This window comes from Trichomonas vaginalis, chromosome IV, assembly GCF_026262505.1.
Source record: "Trichomonas vaginalis G3 chromosome IV, whole genome shotgun sequence".
NCBI classification, from domain to species: Eukaryota; Parabasalia; order Trichomonadida; family Trichomonadidae; genus Trichomonas; species Trichomonas vaginalis.
This window is the reverse complement of record NC_067206.1, coordinates 17,506,192-17,524,542: the sequence shown is the minus strand read 5'-3', so window position 1 is coordinate 17,524,542 and position 18,351 is coordinate 17,506,192. Positions and strand designations below refer to the sequence as shown.

The 18,351-nt window shown below is 31.9% G+C and overlaps 2 protein-coding genes and 2 pseudogenes across 4 annotated transcripts, besides 25 other annotated features; all 4 read left to right on the top strand.

Moving 5' to 3' along the window:
- Positions 1-129: part of a mobile genetic element that runs on past the window's edge.
- Positions 130-422: 293 nt separating this feature from the next.
- Positions 423-460: a terminal%2Cinverted (terminal inverted repeat of MuDR-5/MuDR-7_TvMULE4 transposon ID:TVAGG3_0114260).
- Positions 423-759: a mobile genetic element.
- Positions 760-3,186: a mobile genetic element.
- A 2-nt stretch (positions 3,187-3,188) lies between these two features.
- Positions 3,189-4,773: a mobile genetic element.
- Positions 4,772-4,799: a terminal%2Cinverted (terminal inverted repeat of Mariner transposon ID:TVAGG3_0114210).
- Positions 4,772-6,074: a mobile genetic element.
- Positions 4,867-5,994, top strand: TVAGG3_0114220 (annotated as a pseudogene). The gene has a single exon. A coding segment is annotated over exon 1 (1,128 nt).
- Positions 6,047-6,074: a terminal%2Cinverted (terminal inverted repeat of Mariner transposon ID:TVAGG3_0114210).
- Positions 6,074-6,204: a mobile genetic element.
- Positions 6,167-6,204: a terminal%2Cinverted (terminal inverted repeat of MuDR-5_TvMULE4 transposon ID:TVAGG3_0114200).
- Positions 6,205-6,567: 363 nt separating this feature from the next.
- Positions 6,568-6,604: a terminal%2Cinverted (terminal inverted repeat of MuDR-5_TvMULE4 transposon ID:TVAGG3_0114190).
- Positions 6,568-8,729: a mobile genetic element.
- Positions 8,692-8,729: a terminal%2Cinverted (terminal inverted repeat of MuDR-5_TvMULE4 transposon ID:TVAGG3_0114190).
- Positions 8,730-9,565: 836 nt separating this feature from the next.
- Positions 9,566-9,772: a mobile genetic element.
- A 283-nt stretch (positions 9,773-10,055) lies between these two features.
- Positions 10,056-10,093: a terminal%2Cinverted (terminal inverted repeat of MuDR-5/MuDR-7_TvMULE4 transposon ID:TVAGG3_0114170).
- Positions 10,056-10,392: a mobile genetic element.
- Positions 10,393-12,818: a mobile genetic element.
- TVAGG3_0114160 (uncharacterized protein) lies at positions 12,027-12,380 on the top strand (the record flags this gene model as incomplete). Its single annotated transcript, XM_051223270.1, has 1 exon — positions 12,027-12,380. One exon carries the CDS (start codon positions 12,027-12,029, stop codon positions 12,378-12,380), a length of 354 nt encoding a protein of 117 aa, XP_051108256.1.
- Positions 12,819-14,405: a mobile genetic element.
- Positions 14,404-14,431: a terminal%2Cinverted (terminal inverted repeat of Mariner transposon ID:TVAGG3_0114110).
- Positions 14,404-15,705: a mobile genetic element.
- Positions 14,500-15,625, top strand: TVAGG3_0114120 (annotated as a pseudogene). Its single transcript has one exon. A coding segment is annotated over exon 1 (1,126 nt).
- Positions 15,678-15,705: a terminal%2Cinverted (terminal inverted repeat of Mariner transposon ID:TVAGG3_0114110).
- Positions 15,705-15,835: a mobile genetic element.
- Positions 15,798-15,835: a terminal%2Cinverted (terminal inverted repeat of MuDR-5_TvMULE4 transposon ID:TVAGG3_0114100).
- Positions 15,836-16,198: 363 nt separating this feature from the next.
- Positions 16,199-16,236: a terminal%2Cinverted (terminal inverted repeat of MuDR-5_TvMULE4 transposon ID:TVAGG3_0114080).
- Positions 16,199-18,351: part of a mobile genetic element that runs on past the window's edge.
- On the top strand, positions 17,619-18,275 carry TVAGG3_0114090 (MULE transposase domain-containing protein; the record flags this gene model as incomplete). Its single annotated transcript, XM_051223269.1, has 1 exon — positions 17,619-18,275. The coding sequence occupies one exon, from the start codon at positions 17,619-17,621 to the stop codon at positions 18,273-18,275; it is 657 nt and encodes a 218-aa protein (XP_051108255.1).

Sequence of the window (18,351 nt, the reverse complement as noted above, 5' to 3'; positions counted from 1 at the left end):
GCCTCATAGCCTGCAATTCCCATTAGAAATCGGAGAAACTTTGTCCGCATAACTTATGATGCGGACAAAGTTTCTCCCATTTCTACTTAGAATGAAAGGGCAAGAGGTATATAGGTACACTATATATCTTCTTCCTTCTTACCTAAAGACTTCCAATCTTATTTTTTTTCCAATTTTTCCCCTAAATTTAAATCTTATATAATATAAATAAAATGCATAATATCAATCACAAAAATTAATGTTTATTTTTTAATTAAAATTGCCGCGCAATTTAAGGTTTTCTGTCACTTTTTTGTTAGCCATTTCGGTACGAAACACCATATCATTGGTACATATATGATGATGCTATTTATGCAATTTATTTTCAAAAAAAACTCGTTTTTCAAGAACCTAAAAAAGGCCCAAAAATTTCATGACCTGCAGAGTGGGGGACAAACTCGCCCATTGTCACTTTTTCATTAACCTTAAACTTGTAATTTTCATTATTTTTAATTAACCTTATTTCTTTCCCAATTCCGGATTTATTTTATTCACTTACTATTAAAAGTCACATTTTAATAAAATATAATAATTTATTTATAGCATTTTTTACTATACTTTAATAAAAAATTAATTATAATAAATTAAATGTTTATTAAATCAAATGTTTTCTTTGCAATAATATTTTTAATGTTGAGTAAACAATGTTGGGATCAAGTGTATCATTTTTCAGACCTTTCTGAACAGCTTCAAGCATACTGATGCATTCGACTTTTTTAAGGATGGGCACTCATTAGGGTGATGAAAAAAATCAAGTCTAGCAAAGTCAATATATTAAAAACAGTGAAGACTATTATATAGCATTATAGTGCACAAGCTCAAATATTTAGTGATGCATTTCTCGAACTTATTTTATTTATAAGTTAACCTTGAAACATGAATTTTAGTATATCATGAGCATATTTTTTTCTAATTTTGCAATACTTATAATATCATACCAGGATTCATGTGGAAGTCTAATATTTGGTATATAATATTCTTACAATAAATGTATTAATTCAATTATATTCAAAATGATGGGTCGCAATTTTTACTGAAATTGCAAATTTAATTTCAACAATGAAATTATTGTTTAAAAAAAATAGCACAACAGCAAGATGGACAATCATATATAGAATTATAATGCTCCATATAATGCTTTGATTTGATGCGTATATAATGTTATTTTTCGAACATCTTTGTAAAAAATTGATTTTTGTAATTTTTGAAAAAATTCGATTTTATTTCGAGATTTCCTCTATAGGTGAAGTATATTGAACAATATTCCTATGGGAGAAAATAATTGTAAGTATGAGTACTTTCATTAATACTATGGGTGCCATGGTTATCGCTCAAACGATCAAGTTATATCTCGATTGCGTAAATTGAAATTTTGCTATTTTCTAAATTCACGGCAACAACATTCTTTTATCCTGATCGTACATCACAATATTTGAATGTGCGACCATTTGTTCAAGAAACCGTCAAGTTATTCTTCATTTTTCATGCCGCGGCGAACAAAAGCAGTTGCAAAGCGTATAAAGAACTTAGTTCAAAGCGCGAAAAATAGGGTAGAGCCATATGTCGTCAACACTGTTGAATTTGTGCTATCTGTATTATTGAGCGGCGCTACATTTTGCCAATCAGAATTTCAATTCATGCTGAATAACATCAAAGTTCCGTCAGAAGCTACATTTCATCGAGTCCAAGAAAAGGTTGGTCGTGTTATCATAGAAGTTGCCAGAGAATCTGTTAATTATTGGAAATCTCGAATGAGAAAATGTTCGGGACTTTTGTTTGACGGTTCTTGGAGTCAGAGAAGAAATGCAATGTTTTGCTATGTACAATTTGTAGAAGAGAAACTCAAAAAAATTGTAGATTGGGAAGTGATATCTAAATTTTAAAAATTTCAAAGGTAATTTCAACGGAAAATCAAATGAAATGGAATTTGAAGGCTTAAAAAGAATGCTGAAGCGTTGGAATAATGAAAAACGTGTAAATTTTTTTGTGCATGATGGCGATGTCAAAATTGTTTCTACAATCAAAAATACGTTCAAAGGTATCAGAGAATACAGAGATCCTGGACATTTTCTTAACAATATACAGAAAAAGCTCAAACTGCCAGAATTCAGAATCTTATCTAGCATTTCAAAGAATTTATTGCGTTGGCTTAGGCAACTTCTCAATGACACACATATGTCAATTAAAACAAAGAAGTTTTTATGGTTGAATTCCGCTAAACATTATGCCGGAAATCATAAATTTTGTCCAGATCCTGAAAAATGCAAGATGATTAAACCATGGAAATATGCAAAAAATAAAACTGCTATAAAAACACTTAAAAAATTCCTCGAAGATACCGTAAAAATCTTTGATATGGTAAAAAAGATTCATTCAACTCAAGTAGTTGAATCGATAAACCATATCAAAGCAATGCTTGCTAATAAAAATATTAATTGGCATGCTTCTTGGCCAATTAGGATGGCAGTCACAATATTGCATTTCAATGAAAGTATGTTTGAAACGATTGTAGCAATAAGATACAGGTTAAATTTACCAACAATGCCAGAAATGATGAACAGATATTTCAGAATGTATGATACAACAAAAGATTTAATCAAAGCATTCAAAAATTCAAAGCAAGTTCAAAAAAAGTTTGCGGCATTAAGAGCTATAAAGAGAGGTCTTCAAGCTACCGATGATCGTATTACTCTTAAATCACATAAATAATTATTAAATTTATTTCACCCTCAAAACATCATAATCTTGCACCTTCTTTGAATAAACACTTTCACCTTCTATTTTTAATTAATGTTTTTTAATTGTCCAAAATTTTTAGATTATATAAGATATAATTTTTTATAAAAGTATTATTTTCTAAAAGATAAGTATATATTCTTAATCACAAAACCTAGCATTTTATCATATCTATATATCAGCTTCCTAAATATAATACTCATATAGTTAGTATGATTTTAATGTTTTTGAACATGAAACGAAAATATGATTACAATCATATAACATAATGGAGTTATTGATATAACTTATATGCATGATACATTAAGAAGTCTTCCAACAATATAGATATAGTTGTAGATTCCTATGATTCCTTTTATATTGTGAGATAATAACATTTTTATGCTGTCAGGAGCCTATGAGTGCCCATCCTTAATTGTGTCATTTCTTCGAAATCTCTTGTGACTTTTTTGATAACTTTAACACTTCTCTCTGAATCCAGACCTTTAATTTGCAACTTAATCAGGAATGAAGGAACAACACTGGAATATAACTCGATGACAAGTTCATCGAGTCGAAGATTTCGCCTTTCTGGGAAGTACTGGTGCTTCAAAACCTTGAAATGTGATTCCGAGATGTTGTTTGTTCCATCTCCTTCATTTCTATAGCGAAGCATCCACCTGTCAAGATGATGGCGCCACTGTTGGTCAAAGTATTCACGGGCAGCAGGTTCCTCATTTAAAATTTCTTCTAAATTGTTGTAAACTTCATCATGATCAATTTCTTCCTCTTCAGAACCAAAGACCAATAACTTCATTAAGTTATAGAAAGTTTCGAAGTTGGAACGATCTTGAAACTTTTCAGCCTTTCTCATGACAGCGCGCAACACATGAACGCCACACCAAATGATCTGGCATAAGGGGATGGCTGTTTCAACAGCATTTGTGATTTGAGGTGCGCAGTCCATTGAAAAATAAGATGGTTCGCGATTGATGGAGCCAAAATATGCTGTGAGACAAACTTGTATATTTTCACTTGTGTCGGGCCAAACGAAAAAATACAAAAACGGAAAAACAATTGATTCCGCGAATTTGCCAGTGACGGCATAAAATGGTATGCGAGAGCGCAAGAGCTTATAAGTGGAATCAATGTGATAAGTTTGTATTTGATGTGAAAAAGCATTTGCTTCGAATGGGGCGTAATAGAAAATCATACGATCTGGCTCGTGAATAAACTCGATGAGATCATCTGGAGAATGACTCTTAACCATGTCGACAAAAATTGCAAGAGATGTAACATCATCCGCTGAGAAACGGGTATTGATTGCATGAAGGCGTTTAGAAAACTTTTTTAAAGCATCTGTAGATTGTTGAAACATTTCCGGAATGATCCCACTATCAAATGGGATATTAAGATCTTTGAAACACCTTAATTGTGCGTAAACACGGTCTTGATTTGATTCAAAATATCTTGTTAAATAAGATCTATAAAAATATGATGTAATTTGTTGTGATTTGTTTGGAAAAGGGGCAGAATGATTGTGGGTGTTAATACATTTTCGTATGTGGTACTTGTCATCGGGAAGTGTATCAACAAGGAAGCGACATGGACAATTCGGCCACTTACAATTAAATTGGATTTGATTTCTTTCTTTCCTAGTTTTATATGAATAACTACAACCTGCTTGGATTTCTTGTTGCACTCGATACTTAAGCAACTCGATATATGTGAGTTCGTGATCTTGGATCTGCATTAAAATGAAATGATTTGAAAGAATAAAGAATTTTGAATATATTGGTCTTATTTTGATAAGCTTGGTCGTGTTTTGAATAGCTTGGCCATCTAATTCAATTATGATCTTTGAAAATTAGGTGAAATAAAACTAAACATAAATGTAAAACTAGGGATATGAAATTTTGGTTGTACACCACTTGTATGTGCCGGATACCATTGTGTCAAATTTTTTCTGAAATTAACTTTAAAAGTACTAAGTAAGATCATTTGTTTTTGCATAATATAGGGTGTCCAAAGGTGCGTTTAGCACAGCGCTCTATATGAGACTATTAAAGGAGATATATGCTGATTATAAATATATAATAAAAATATGAATATATGTATATGATGAGTAAGTTGTATTTTGGCGCCATGCCGGGATATAAAATGAATTTTGAGACAAGAGGCGGTTTCGCGGGAAATTTTGGCGGGATTTTTTTCATTTTTTTAATGAATCATAAAGAAAACATCCTCGCTCTTGCAAAAAAATGCAAAGACTGTAAAAAAATCTACGAGACATTGGTAAAATGCTTCGGTATGGATGCTCCTAGCTATTCCACTGTAACGTATCATGTTAGGATGTATCACTTCATGAACAAAAAGGCGCCCATCATAAAAATTGACAAAAAATCGCCGGATCAAAGAAAAATCAAAGCAATTCTTCAAGCGCTAGATGAAGACCCAAGAGCATCACTCAGAAGGATAGAGGAGATGACAAAGATACCACGTACAACAGTCAGTTATTATCTGCACAATTATTTGAACTACAAACTAGCGTATACACGTTGGGTTCCGCACAACCTTAATTCAGTTCAAAAAAAATCTAGAGTCCAATCTTCGAAAGAGCTCCTCTCTATATTGGGTGCATATCAATCCAAGAAGTTTCGCTTTTTAGTAACAGGGGACGAGTCTTGGTTTCACTATGCAACAGAAGCCAAAATCATGTGGATCCCGAAGGATGAAAATCCGCAAAACATTCCCGAAGAAAAAAATTGACACACCAATGATGATGTTGTCGGTTTTTTGGGGCGTGAATGGCATCATCGCAATTGATATTCTTCAAAAACCTAATACGATGAATGCTCAGTATCTAATTGACAATGTTTTACTCAAATTATCAATTCTGATGAGTTTGAGAAATCCAAACAACAAAAACAAAAGTTTGCAATTCATTTTGATAATTCAAGAGTTCACAAAAGTCATAAGGTAATGAATTACTTGGTGGAAAACAATGTCAAAGTTGTTCCAAACCCAATTTATTCACCTGATATTGCACCCTCTGACTTTTATTTATTCGGCACGCTAAAAAAGAGAGCTGAAGGACGCGAATTCGCGAGTCCAGATGATCTTGAAAATTTTGTAAGAGAGCAATTTGAGCAATTTTCTCATGATGATTTAAAGCGTGTCTTTCAAGCCTGGATCGATCGCTGCGAACGCGTGATTGAATCCAATGGTGATTATATTTAAATAAACTTTATATATATGTAACTTGTTTATTTCTATTCGCAGTATTCAGGTTTGTGCTAAACACACCTTTGGACACCCTATATAATGCCAATATGGTTTCTTTTGATTTTATTTCATTTATAAGCAAATCAGATTTACCCAAAAACTCCACTCCATAAGCGTTCATTTGCTAAATTAAAAAGTGACAATGGGCTAGTCTGTCCCTTTCTCCTATATTTCATATAGCAAGCTTTAGATATCTTCGAAAAAAAAGTAATAATATAAATAAGGGTAATGATTTATAATATTTTAAAATGCCTATTATTGATCATTGTTCTTGAATTTAATTGCGACCTTTTCACTTAAGGGTGCACTACGAGGATTAAAAAGTTCTCAATTTTTTCTGAGAGTTCTATCAATTGGCTAATCCTCCAAATTAATAAAAACTTATTTTTTTCTTTACAGGAATATATTTTTTCGATTAATATACATCATTTAGAATCACATATGGTATCTTCATATCATATATAACTTTGGTGGTCTAATATCAACTCTTTGATGGATTTAGAAAAACACTGGAAAAAACTTGATTTTGAGAAAGGAACAGACTAGCCATTGTCACTTTTTAATTTAGCAAATGAACGCTTATGGAGTGGAGTTTTTGGGTAAATCTGATTTGCTTATAAATGAAATAAAATCAAAAGAAACCATATTGGCATTATATTATGCAAAAACAAATGATCTTACTTAGTACTTTTAAAGTTAATTTCAGAAAAAATTTGACACAATGGTATCCGGCACATACAAGTGGTGTACAACCAAAATATAAGTTAGTTTAAACATATATTGCTATATCTCATGATCTTACTTAGTACTTTTAAAGTTAATTTCAGAAAAAATTTGACACAATGGTATCCGGCACATACAAGTGGTGTACAACCAAAATTTCATATCCCTAGTTTTACATTTATGTTTAGTTTTATTTCACCTAATTTTCAAAGATCATAATTGAATTAGATGGCCAAGCTATTCAAAACACGACCAAGCTTATCAAAATAAGACCAATATATTCAAAATTCTTTATTCTTTCAAATCATTTCATTTTAATGCAGATCCAAGATCACGAACTCACATATATCGAGTTGCTTAAGTATCGAGTGCAACAAGAAATCCAAGCAGGTTGTAGTTATTCATATAAAACTAGGAAAGAAAGAAATCAAATCCAATTTAATTGTAAGTGGCCGAATTGTCCATGTCGCTTCCTTGTTGATACACTTCCCGATGACAAGTACCACATACGAAAATGTATTAACACCCACAATCATTCTGCCCCTTTTCCAAACAAATCACAACAAATTACATCATATTTTTATAGATCTTATTTAACAAGATATTTTGAATCAAATCAAGACCGTGTTTACGCACAATTAAGGTGTTTCAAAGATCTTAATATCCCATTTGATAGTGGGATCATTCCGGAAATGTTTCAACAATCTACAGATGCTTTAAAAAAGTTTTCTAAACGCCTTCATGCAATCAATACCCGTTTCTCAGCGGATGATGTTACATCTCTTGCAATTTTTGTCGACATGGTTAAGAGTCATTCTCCAGATGATCTCATCGAGTTTATTCACGAGCCAGATCGTATGATTTTCTATTACGCCCCATTCGAAGCAAATGCTTTTTCACATCAAATACAAACTTATCACATTGATTCCACTTATAAGCTCTTGCGCTCTCGCATACCATTTTATGCCGTCACTGGCAAATTCGCGGAATCAATTGTTTTTCCGTTTTTGTATTTTTTCGTTTGGCCCGACACAAGTGAAAATATACAAGTTTGTCTCACAGCATATTTTGGCTCCATCAATCGCGAACCATCTTATTTTTCAATGGACTGCGCACCTCAAATCACAAATGCTGTTGAAACAGCCATCCCTTATGCCAGATCATTTGGTGTGGCGTTCATGTGTTGCGCGCTGTCATGAGAAAGGCTGAAAAGTTTCAAGATCGTTCCAACTTCGAAACTTTCTATAACTTAATGAAGTTATTGGTCTTTGGTTCTGAAGAGGAAGAAATTGATCATGATGAAGTTTACAACAATTTAGAAGAAATTTTAAATGAGGAACCTGCTGCCGTGAATACTTTGACCAACAGTGGCCCATCATCTTGACAGGTGGATGCTTCGCTATAGAAATGAAGGAGATGGAACAAACAACATCTCGGAATCACATTTCAAGGTTTTGAAGCACCAGTACTTCCCAGAAAGGCGAAATCTTCGACTCGATGAACTTGTCATCGAGTTATATTCCAGTGTTGTTCCTTCATTCCTGATTAAGTTGCAAATTAAAGGTCTGGATTCAGAGAGAAGTGTTAAAGTTATCAAAAAAGTCACAAGAGATTTCGAAGAAATGAACAAATTTAAAAAAGTCGAATGCATCAGTATGCTTGAAGCTGTTCAGAAAGGTCTGAAAAATGATACACTTGATCCCAACATTGTTTACTCAACATTAAAAATATTATTGCAAAGAAAACATTTGATTTAATAAACATTTAATTTATTATAATTAATTTTTTATTAAAGTATAGTAAAAATGCTATAAATAAATTATTATATTTTATTAAAATGTGACTTTTAATAGTAAGTGAATAAAATAAATCCGGAATTGGGAAAGAAATAAGGTTAATTAAAATAATGAAAATTACAAGTTTAAGGTTAATGAAAAAGTGACAATGGGCGAGTTTGTCCCCCACTCCATATGGTATCTTCATATCATATATAACTTTGGTGGTCTAATATCAACTCTTTGATGGATTTAGAAAAACACTGGAAAAAACTTGATTTTCAAAAAAAATTTTAGCATGTTTTTTTTCTCATTATTTTGATCGAGAGCCATGATTTTTCTTTTTACTATATCATTGGTACATATCTCATACCGAAATGGCTCACCAAAAAGGTGACATTTTTGGCGCCAATAATTTGATTTTTCTGATTCTTTCTATTTAGATATATTTATTTAATATTCATATTCCTTTATATTGCCTCATATTATTTCCCATTTTTAATCATATTATACAAATCTTTAATAATTTTTAATGTTTTGAGCTTCAAAATCTTGTTCTAACTATTTTCATTCATATATCCGAGAAAAAATTAAAAAGTTTTTTAGAAATAAAATGTTTGTATGTAAAGTATTGAAAATATTCTAGATGAGAAGACATTCTCCAGAAGAGATTGATATTGATTGGCTTTGTGAAGCCATCACAAAATCAAATAATGGAGTTAAGTTAACTGATATTTGCGCGAAAGCTAAAATAAATCATGAAGGCAGAGTTATATATAATCATACTATCTTAAAGTATTCCTAGAAATTTCCAAAATTAACCGAAATATAACTGGATAGAATTACTATTTTCGAGATAAAATTCATATGGAAATACTAATTCATAACGCTTTATGTTATATAAATTTAATTTATAAAAATTTCAAAATAAATCAAATTTAACACAATGAATATAACTGCAATCGAGGTTTTTGACGATTGATTCTTACGAGAAGTTTTCCAAACTTTGAGTTAATGTCTTGACATTAACTCAAAGTTTGGAAGTCTAATAAAGGGAATTGTAGGCTATGAGGTACTGATTATATATCAGTGCCTCATAGCCTGCAATTCCCATTAGAAATCGGAGAAACTTTGTCCGCATAACTTATGATGCGGACAAAGTTTCTCCCATTTCTACTTAGAATGAAAGGGCAAGAGGTATATAGGTACACTATATATCTCTTGCCCTTTCCTTCTTACCTAAAGACTTCCAATCTTATTTTTTTTCCAATTTTTCCCCTAAATTTAAATCTTATATAATATAAATAAAATGCATAATATCAATCACAAAAATTAATGTTTATTTTTTAATTAAAATTGCCGCGCATTTAAGGTTTTCTGTCACTTTTTTGTTAGCCATTTCGGTACGAAACACCATATCATTGGTACATATATGATGATGCTATTTATGCAATTTATTTTCAAAAAAAACTCGTTTTTCAAGAACCTAAAAAAGGCCCAAAAATTTCATGACCTGCAGAGTGGGGGACAAACTCGCCCATTGTCACTTTTTCATTAACCTTAAACTTGTAATTTTCATTATTTTTAATTAACCTTATTTCTTTCCCAATTCCGGATTTATTTTATTCACTTACTATTAAAAGTCACATTTTAATAAAATATAATAATTTATTTATAGCATTTTTTACTATACTTTAATAAAAAATTAATTATAATAAATTAAATGTTTATTAAATCAAATGTTTTCTTTGCAATAATATTTTTAATGTTGAGTAAACAATGTTGGGATCAAGTGTATCATTTTTCAGACCTTTCTGAACAGCTTCAAGCATACTGATGCATTCGACTTTTTTAAGGATGGGCACTCATTAGGGTGATGAAAAAATCAAGTCTAGCAAAGTCAATATATTAAAAACAGTGAAGACTATTATATAGCATTATAGTGCACAAGCTCAAATATTTAGTGATGCATTTCTCGAACTTATTTTATTTATAAGTTAACCTTGAAACATGAATTTTAGTATATCATGAGCATATTTTTTTCTAATTTTGCAATACTTATAATATCATACCAGGATTCATGTGGAAGTCTAATATTTGGTATATAATATTCTGACAATAAATGTATTAATTCAATTATATTCAAAATGATGGGTCACAATTTTTACTGAAATTGCAAATTTAATTTCAACAATGAAATTATTGTTTAAAAAAATAGCACAACAGCAAGATGGACAATCATATATAGAATTATAATGCTCCATATAATGCTTTGATTTGATGCGTATATAATGTTATTTTTCGAACATCTTTGAAAATTGATTTTTGTAATTTTTGAAAAAATTCGATTTATTTTTTTCGAGATTTCCTCTATAGGTGAAGTATATTGAACAATATTCCTATGGGAGAAAATAATTGTAAGTATGAGTACTTTCAATAATACTATGGGTGCCATGGTTATCGCTCAAACGATCAAGTTATATCTCGATTGCGTAAATTGAAATTTTGCTATTTTCTAAATTCAGGCAACAACATTCTTTTATCCTGATCGTACATCACAATATTTGAATGTGCGACCATTTGTTCAAGAAACCGTCAAGTTATTCTTCATTTTTCATGCCGCGGCGAACAAAAAGCAGTTGCAAAGCGTATAAAGAACTTAGTTCAAAGCGCGAAAAATAGGGTGAGCCATATGTCGTCAACACTGTTGAATTTGTGCTATCTGTATTATTGAGCGGCGCTACATTTTGCCAATCAGAATTTCAATTCATGCTGAATAACATCAAAGTTCCGTCAGAAGCTACATTTCATCGAGTCCAAGAAAAGGTTGGTCGTGTTATCATAGAAGTTGCCAGAGAATCTGTTAATTATTGGAAATCTCGAATGAGAAAATGTTCGGGACTTTTGTTTGACGGTTCTTGGAGTCAGAGAAGAAATGCAATGTTTTGCTATGTACAATTTGTAGAAGAGAAACTCAAAAAAATTGTAGATTGGGAAGTGATATCTAAATATTTTAAAAATTTCAAAGGTAATTTCAACGGAAAATCAAATGAAATGGAATTTGAAGGCTTAAAAAGAATGCTGAAGCGTTGGAATAATGAAAAACGTGTAAATTTTTTTGTGCATGATGGCGATGTCAAAATTGTTTCTACAATCCAAAATACGTTCAAAGGTATCAGAGAATACAGAGATCCTGGACATTTTCTTAACAATATACAGAAAAAGCTCAAACTGCCAGAATTCAGAATCTTATCTAGCATTTCAAAGAATTTATTGCGTTGGCTTAGGCAACTTCTCAATGACACACATATGTCAATTAAAACAAAGAAGTTTTTATGGTTGAATTCCGCTAAACATTATGCCGGAAATCATAAATTTTGTCCAGATCCTGAAAAATGCAAGATGATTAAACCATGGAAATATGCAAAAAATAAAACTGCTATAAAAACACTTAAAAAATTCCTCGAAGATACCGTAAAAATCTTTGATATGGTAAAAAAGATTCATTCAACTCAAGTAGTTGAATCGATAAACCATATCAAAGCAATGCTTGCTAATAAAAATATTAATTGGCATGCTTCTTGGCCAATTAGGATGGCAGTCACAATATTGCATTTCAATGAAAGTATGTTTGAAACGATTGTAGCAACAAGATACAGGTTAAATTTACCAACAATGCCAGAAATGATGAACAGATATTTCGGAATGTATGATACAACAAAAGATTTAATCAAAGCATTCAAAAATTCAAAGCAAGTTCAAAAAAAGTTTGCGGCATTAAGAGCTATAAAGAGAGGTCTTCAAGCTACCGATGATCGTATTACTCTTAAATCACATAAATAATTATTAAATTTATTTCACCCTCAAAACATCATAATCTTGCACCTTCTTTGAATAAACACTTTCACCTTCTATTTTTAATTAATGTTTTTTAATTGTCCAAAATTTTTAGATTATATAAGATATAATTTTTTATAAAAGTATTATTTTCTAAAAGATAAGTATATATTCTTAATCACAAAACCTAGCATTTTATCATATCTATATATCAGCTTCCTAAATATAATACTCATATAGTTAGTATGATTTTAATGTTTTTGAACATGAAACGAAAATATGATTACAATCATATAACATAATGGAGTTATTGATATAACTTATATGGATGATACATTAAGAAGTCTTCCAACAATATAGATATAGTTGTAGATTCCTATGATTCCTTTTATATTGTGAGATAATAACATTTTTATGCTGTCAGGAGCCTATGAGTGCCCATCCTTAAATTGTGTCATTTCTTCGAAATCTCTTGTGACTTTTTGATAACTTTAACACTTCTCTCTGAATCCAGACCTTTAATTTGCAACTTAATCAGGAATGAAGGAACAACACTGGAATATAACTCGATGACAAGTTCATCGAGTCGAAGATTTCGCCTTTCTGGGAAGTACTGGTGCTTCAAAACCTTGAAATGTGATTCCGAGATGTTGTTTGTTCCATCTCCTTCATTTCTATAGCGAAGCATCCACCTGTCAAGATGATGGCGCCACTGTTGGTCAAAGTATTCACGGGCAGCAGGTTCCTCATTTAAAATTTCTTCTAAATTGTTGTAAACTTCATCATGATCAATTTCTTCCTCTTCAGAACCAAAGACCAATAACTTCATTAAGTTATAGAAAGTTTCGAAGTTGGAACGATCTTGAAACTTTTCAGCCTTTCTCATGACAGCGCGCAACACATGAACGCCACACCAAATGATCTGGCATAAGGGGATGGCTGTTTCAACAGCATTTGTGATTTGAGGTGCGCAGTCCATTGAAAAATAAGATGGTTCGCGATTGATGGAGCCAAAATATGCTGTGAGACAAACTTGTATATTTTCACTTGTGTCGGGCCAAACGAAAAAATACAAAAACGGAAAAACAATTGATTCCGCGAATTTGCCAGTGACGGCATAAAATGGTATGCGAGAGCGCAAGAGCTTATAAGTGGAATCAATGTGATAAGTTTGTATTTGATGTGAAAAAGCATTTGCTTCGAATGGGGCGTAATAGAAAATCATACGATCTGGCTCGTGAATAAACTCGATGAGATCATCTGGAGAATGACTCTTAACCATGTCGACAAAAATTGCAAGAGATGTAACATCATCCGCTGAGAAACGGGTATTGATTGCATGAAGGCGTTTAGAAAACTTTTTTAAAGCATCTGTAGATTGTTGAAACATTTCCGGAATGATCCCACTATCAAATGGGATATTAAGATCTTTGAAACACCTTAATTGTGCGTAAACACGGTCTTGATTTGATTCAAAATATCTTGTTAAATAAGATCTATAAAAATATGATGTAATTTGTTGTGATTTGTTTGGAAAAGGGGCAGAATGATTGTGGGTGTTAATACATTTTCGTATGTGGTACTTGTCATCGGGAAGTGTATCAACAAGGAAGCGACATGGACAATTCGGCCACTTACAATTAAATTGGATTTGATTTCTTTCTTTCCTAGTTTTATATGAATAACTACAACCTGCTTGGATTTCTTGTTGCACTCGATACTTAAGCAACTCGATATATGTGAGTTCGTGATCTTGGATCTGCATTAAAATGAAATGATTTGAAAGAATAAAGAATTTTGAATATATTGGTCTTATTTTGATAAGCTTGGTCGTGTTTTGAATAGCTTGGCCATCTAATTCAATTATGATCTTTGAAAATTAGGTGAAATAAAACTAAACATAAATGTAAAACTAGGGATATGAAATTTTGGTTGTACACCACTTGTATGTGCCGGATACCATTGTGTCAAATTTTTTCTGAAATTAACTTTAAAAGTACTAAGTAAGATCATTTGTTTTTGCATAATATAGGGTGTCCAAAGGTGCGTTTAGCACAGCGCTCTATATGAGACTATTAAAGGAGATATATGCTGATTATAAATATATAATAAAAAATATGAATATATGTATATGATGAGTAAGTTGTATTTTGGCGCCATGCCGGGATATAAAATGAATTTTGAGACAAGAGGCGGTTTCGCGGGAAATTTTGGCGGGATTTTTTTCATTTTTTTAATGAATCATAAAGAAAACATCCTCGCTCTTGCAAAAAAATGCAAAGACTGTAAAAAAATCTACGAGACATTGGTAAAATGCTTCGGTATGGATGCTCCTAGCTATTCCACTGTAACGTATCATGTTAGGATGTATCACTTCATGAACAAAAAGGCGCCCATCATAAAAATTGACAAAAAATCGCCGGATCAAAGAAAAATCAAAGCAATTCTTCAAGCGCTAGATGAAGACCCAAGAGCATCACTCAGAAGGATAGAGGAGATGACAAAGATACCACGTACAACAGTCAGTTATTATCTGCACAATTATTTGAACTACAAACTAGCGTATACACGTTGGGTTCCGCACAACCTTAATTCAGTTCAAAAAAAATCTAGAGTCCAATCTTCGAAAGAGCTCCTCTCTATATTGGGTGCATATCAATCCAAGAAGTTTCGCTTTTTAGTAACAGGGGACGAGTCTTGGTTTCACTATGCAACAGAAGCCAAAATCATGTGGATCCCGAAGGATGAAAATCCGCAAACATTCCCGAAGAAAAAAATTGACACACCAATGATGATGTTGTCGGTTTTTTGGGGCGTGAATGGCATCATCGCAATTGATATTCTTCAAAAACCTAATACGATGAATGCTCAGTATCTAATTGACAATGTTCTTACTCAAATTATCAATTCTGATGAGTTTGAGAAATCCAAACAACAAAAACAAAAGTTTGCAATTCATTTTGATAATTCAAGAGTTCACAAAAGTCATAAGGTAATGAATTACTTGGTGGAAACAATGTCAAAGTTGTTCCAAACCCAATTTATTCACCTGATATTGCACCCTCTGACTTTTATTTATTCGGCACGCTAAAAAGAGAGCTGAAGGACGCGAATTCGCGAGTCCAGATGATCTTGAAAATTTTGTAAGAGAGCAATTTGAGCAATTTTCTCATGATGATTTAAAGCGTGTCTTTCAAGCCTGGATCGATCGCTGCGAACGCGTGATTGAATCCAATGGTGATTATATTTAAATAAACTTTATATATATGTAACTTGTTTATTTCTATTCGCAGTATTCAGGTTTGTGCTAAACACACCTTTGGACACCCTATATAATGCCAATATGGTTTCTTTTGATTTTATTTCATTTATAAGCAAATCAGATTTACCCAAAAACTCCACTCCATAAGCGTTCATTTGCTAAATTAAAAAGTGACAATGGGCTAGTCTGTCCCTTTCTCCTATATTTCATATAGCAAGCTTTAGATATCTTCGAAAAAAAAGTAATAATATAAATAAGGGTAATGATTTATAATATTTTAAAATGCCTATTATTGATCATTGTTCTTGAATTTAATTGCGACCTTTTCACTTAAGGGTGCACTACGAGGATTAAAAAGTTCTCAATTTTTTCTGAGAGTTCTATCAATTGGCTAATCCTCCAAATTAATAAAAACTTATTTTTTTCTTTACAGGAATATATTTTTTCGATTAATATACATCATTTAGAATCACATATGGTATCTTCATATCATATATAACTTTGGTGGTCTAATATCAACTCTTTGATGGATTTAGAAAAACACTGGAAAAAACTTGATTTTGAGAAAGGAACAGACTAGCCCATTGTCACTTTTTAATTTAGCAAATGAACGCTTATGGAGTGGAGTTTTTGGGTAAATCTGATTTGCTTATAAATGAAATAAAATCAAAAGAAACCATATTGGCATTATATTATGCAAAAACAAATGATCTTACTTAGTACTTTTAAAGTTAATTTCAGAAAAAATTTGACACAATGGTATCCGGCACATACAAGTGGTGTACAACCAAAATATAAGTTAGTTTAAACATATATTGCTATATCTCATGATCTTACTTAGTACTTTTAAAGTTAATTTCAGAAAAAATTTGACACAATGGTATCCGGCACATACAAGTGGTGTACAACCAAAATATAAGTTAGTTTAAACATATATTGCTATATCTCATGATCTTACTTAGTACTTTTAAAGTTAATTTCAGAAAAAATTTGACACAATGGTATCCGGCACATACAAGTGGTGTACAACCAAAATTTCATATCCCTAGTTTTACATTTATGTTTAGTTTTATTTCACCTAATTTTCAAAGATCATAATTGAATTAGATGGCCAAGCTATTCAAAACACGACCAAGCTTATCAAAATAAGACCAATATATTCAAAATTCTTTATTCTTTCAAATCATTTCATTTTAATGCAGATCCAAGATCACGAACTCACATATATCGAGTTGCTTAAGTATCGAGTGCAACAAGAAATCCAAGCAGGTTGTAGTTATTCATATAAAACTAGGAAAGAAAGAAATCAAATCCAATTTAATTGTAAGTGGCCGAATTGTCCATGTCGCTTCCTTGTTGATACACTTCCCGATGACAAGTACCACATACGAAAATGTATTAACACCCACAATCATTCTGCCCCTTTTCCAAACAAATCACAACAAATTACATCATATTTTTATAGATCTTATTTAACAAGATATTTTGAATCAAATCAAGACCGTGTTTACGCACAATTAAGGTGTTTCAAAGATCTTAATATCCCATTTGATAGTGGGATCATTCCGGAAATGTTTCAACAATCTACAGATGCTTTAAAAAAGTTTTCTAAACGCCTTCATGCAATCAATACCCGTTTCTCAGCGGATGATGTTACATCTCTTGCAATTTTTGTCGACATGGTTAAGAGTCATTCTCCAGATGATCTCATCGAGTTTATTCACGAGCCAGATCGTATGATTTTCTATTACGCCCCATTCGAAGCAAATGCTTTTTCACATCAAATACAAACTTATCACATTGATTCCACTTATAAGCTCTTGCGCTCTCGCATACCATTTTATGCCGTCACTGGCAAATTCGCGGAATCAATTGTTTTTCCGTTTTTGTATTTTTTCGTTTGGCCCGACACAAGTGAAAATATACAAGTTTGTCTCACAGCATATTTTGGCTCCATCAATCGCGAACCATCTTATTTTTCAATGGACTGCGCACCTCAAATCACAAATGCTGTTGAAACAGCCATCCCCTTATGCCAGATCATTTGGTGTGGCGTTCATGTGTTGCGCGCTGTCATGAGAAAGGCTGAAAAGTTTCAAGATCGTTCCAACTTCGAAACTTTCTATAACTTAATGAAGTTATTGGTCTTTGGTTCTGAAGAGGAAGAAATTGATCATGATGAAGTTTACAACAATTTAGAAGAAATTTTAAATGAGGAACCTGCTGCCCGTGAATACTTTGACCAACAGTGGCGCCATCATCTTGACAGGTGGATGCTTCGCTATAGAAATGAAGGAGATGGAACAAACAACATCTCGGAATCACATTTCAAGGTTTTGAAGCACCAGTACTTCCCAGAAAGGCGAAATCTTCGACTCGATGAACTTGTCATCGAGTTATATTCCAGTGTTGTTCCTTCATTCCTGATTAAGTTGCAAATTAAAGGTCTGGATTCAGAGAGAAGTGTTAAAGTTATCAAAAAAGTCACAAGAGATTTCGAAGAAATGACACAATTTAAAAAAGTCGAATGCATCAGTATGCTTGAAGCTGTTCAGAAAGGTCTGAAAAATGATACACTTGATCCCAACATTGTTTACTCAACATTAAAAATATTATTGCAAAGAAAACATTTGATTTAATAAACATTTAATTTATTATAATTAATTTTTTATTAAAGTATAGTAAAAAATGCTATAAATAAATTATTATATTTTA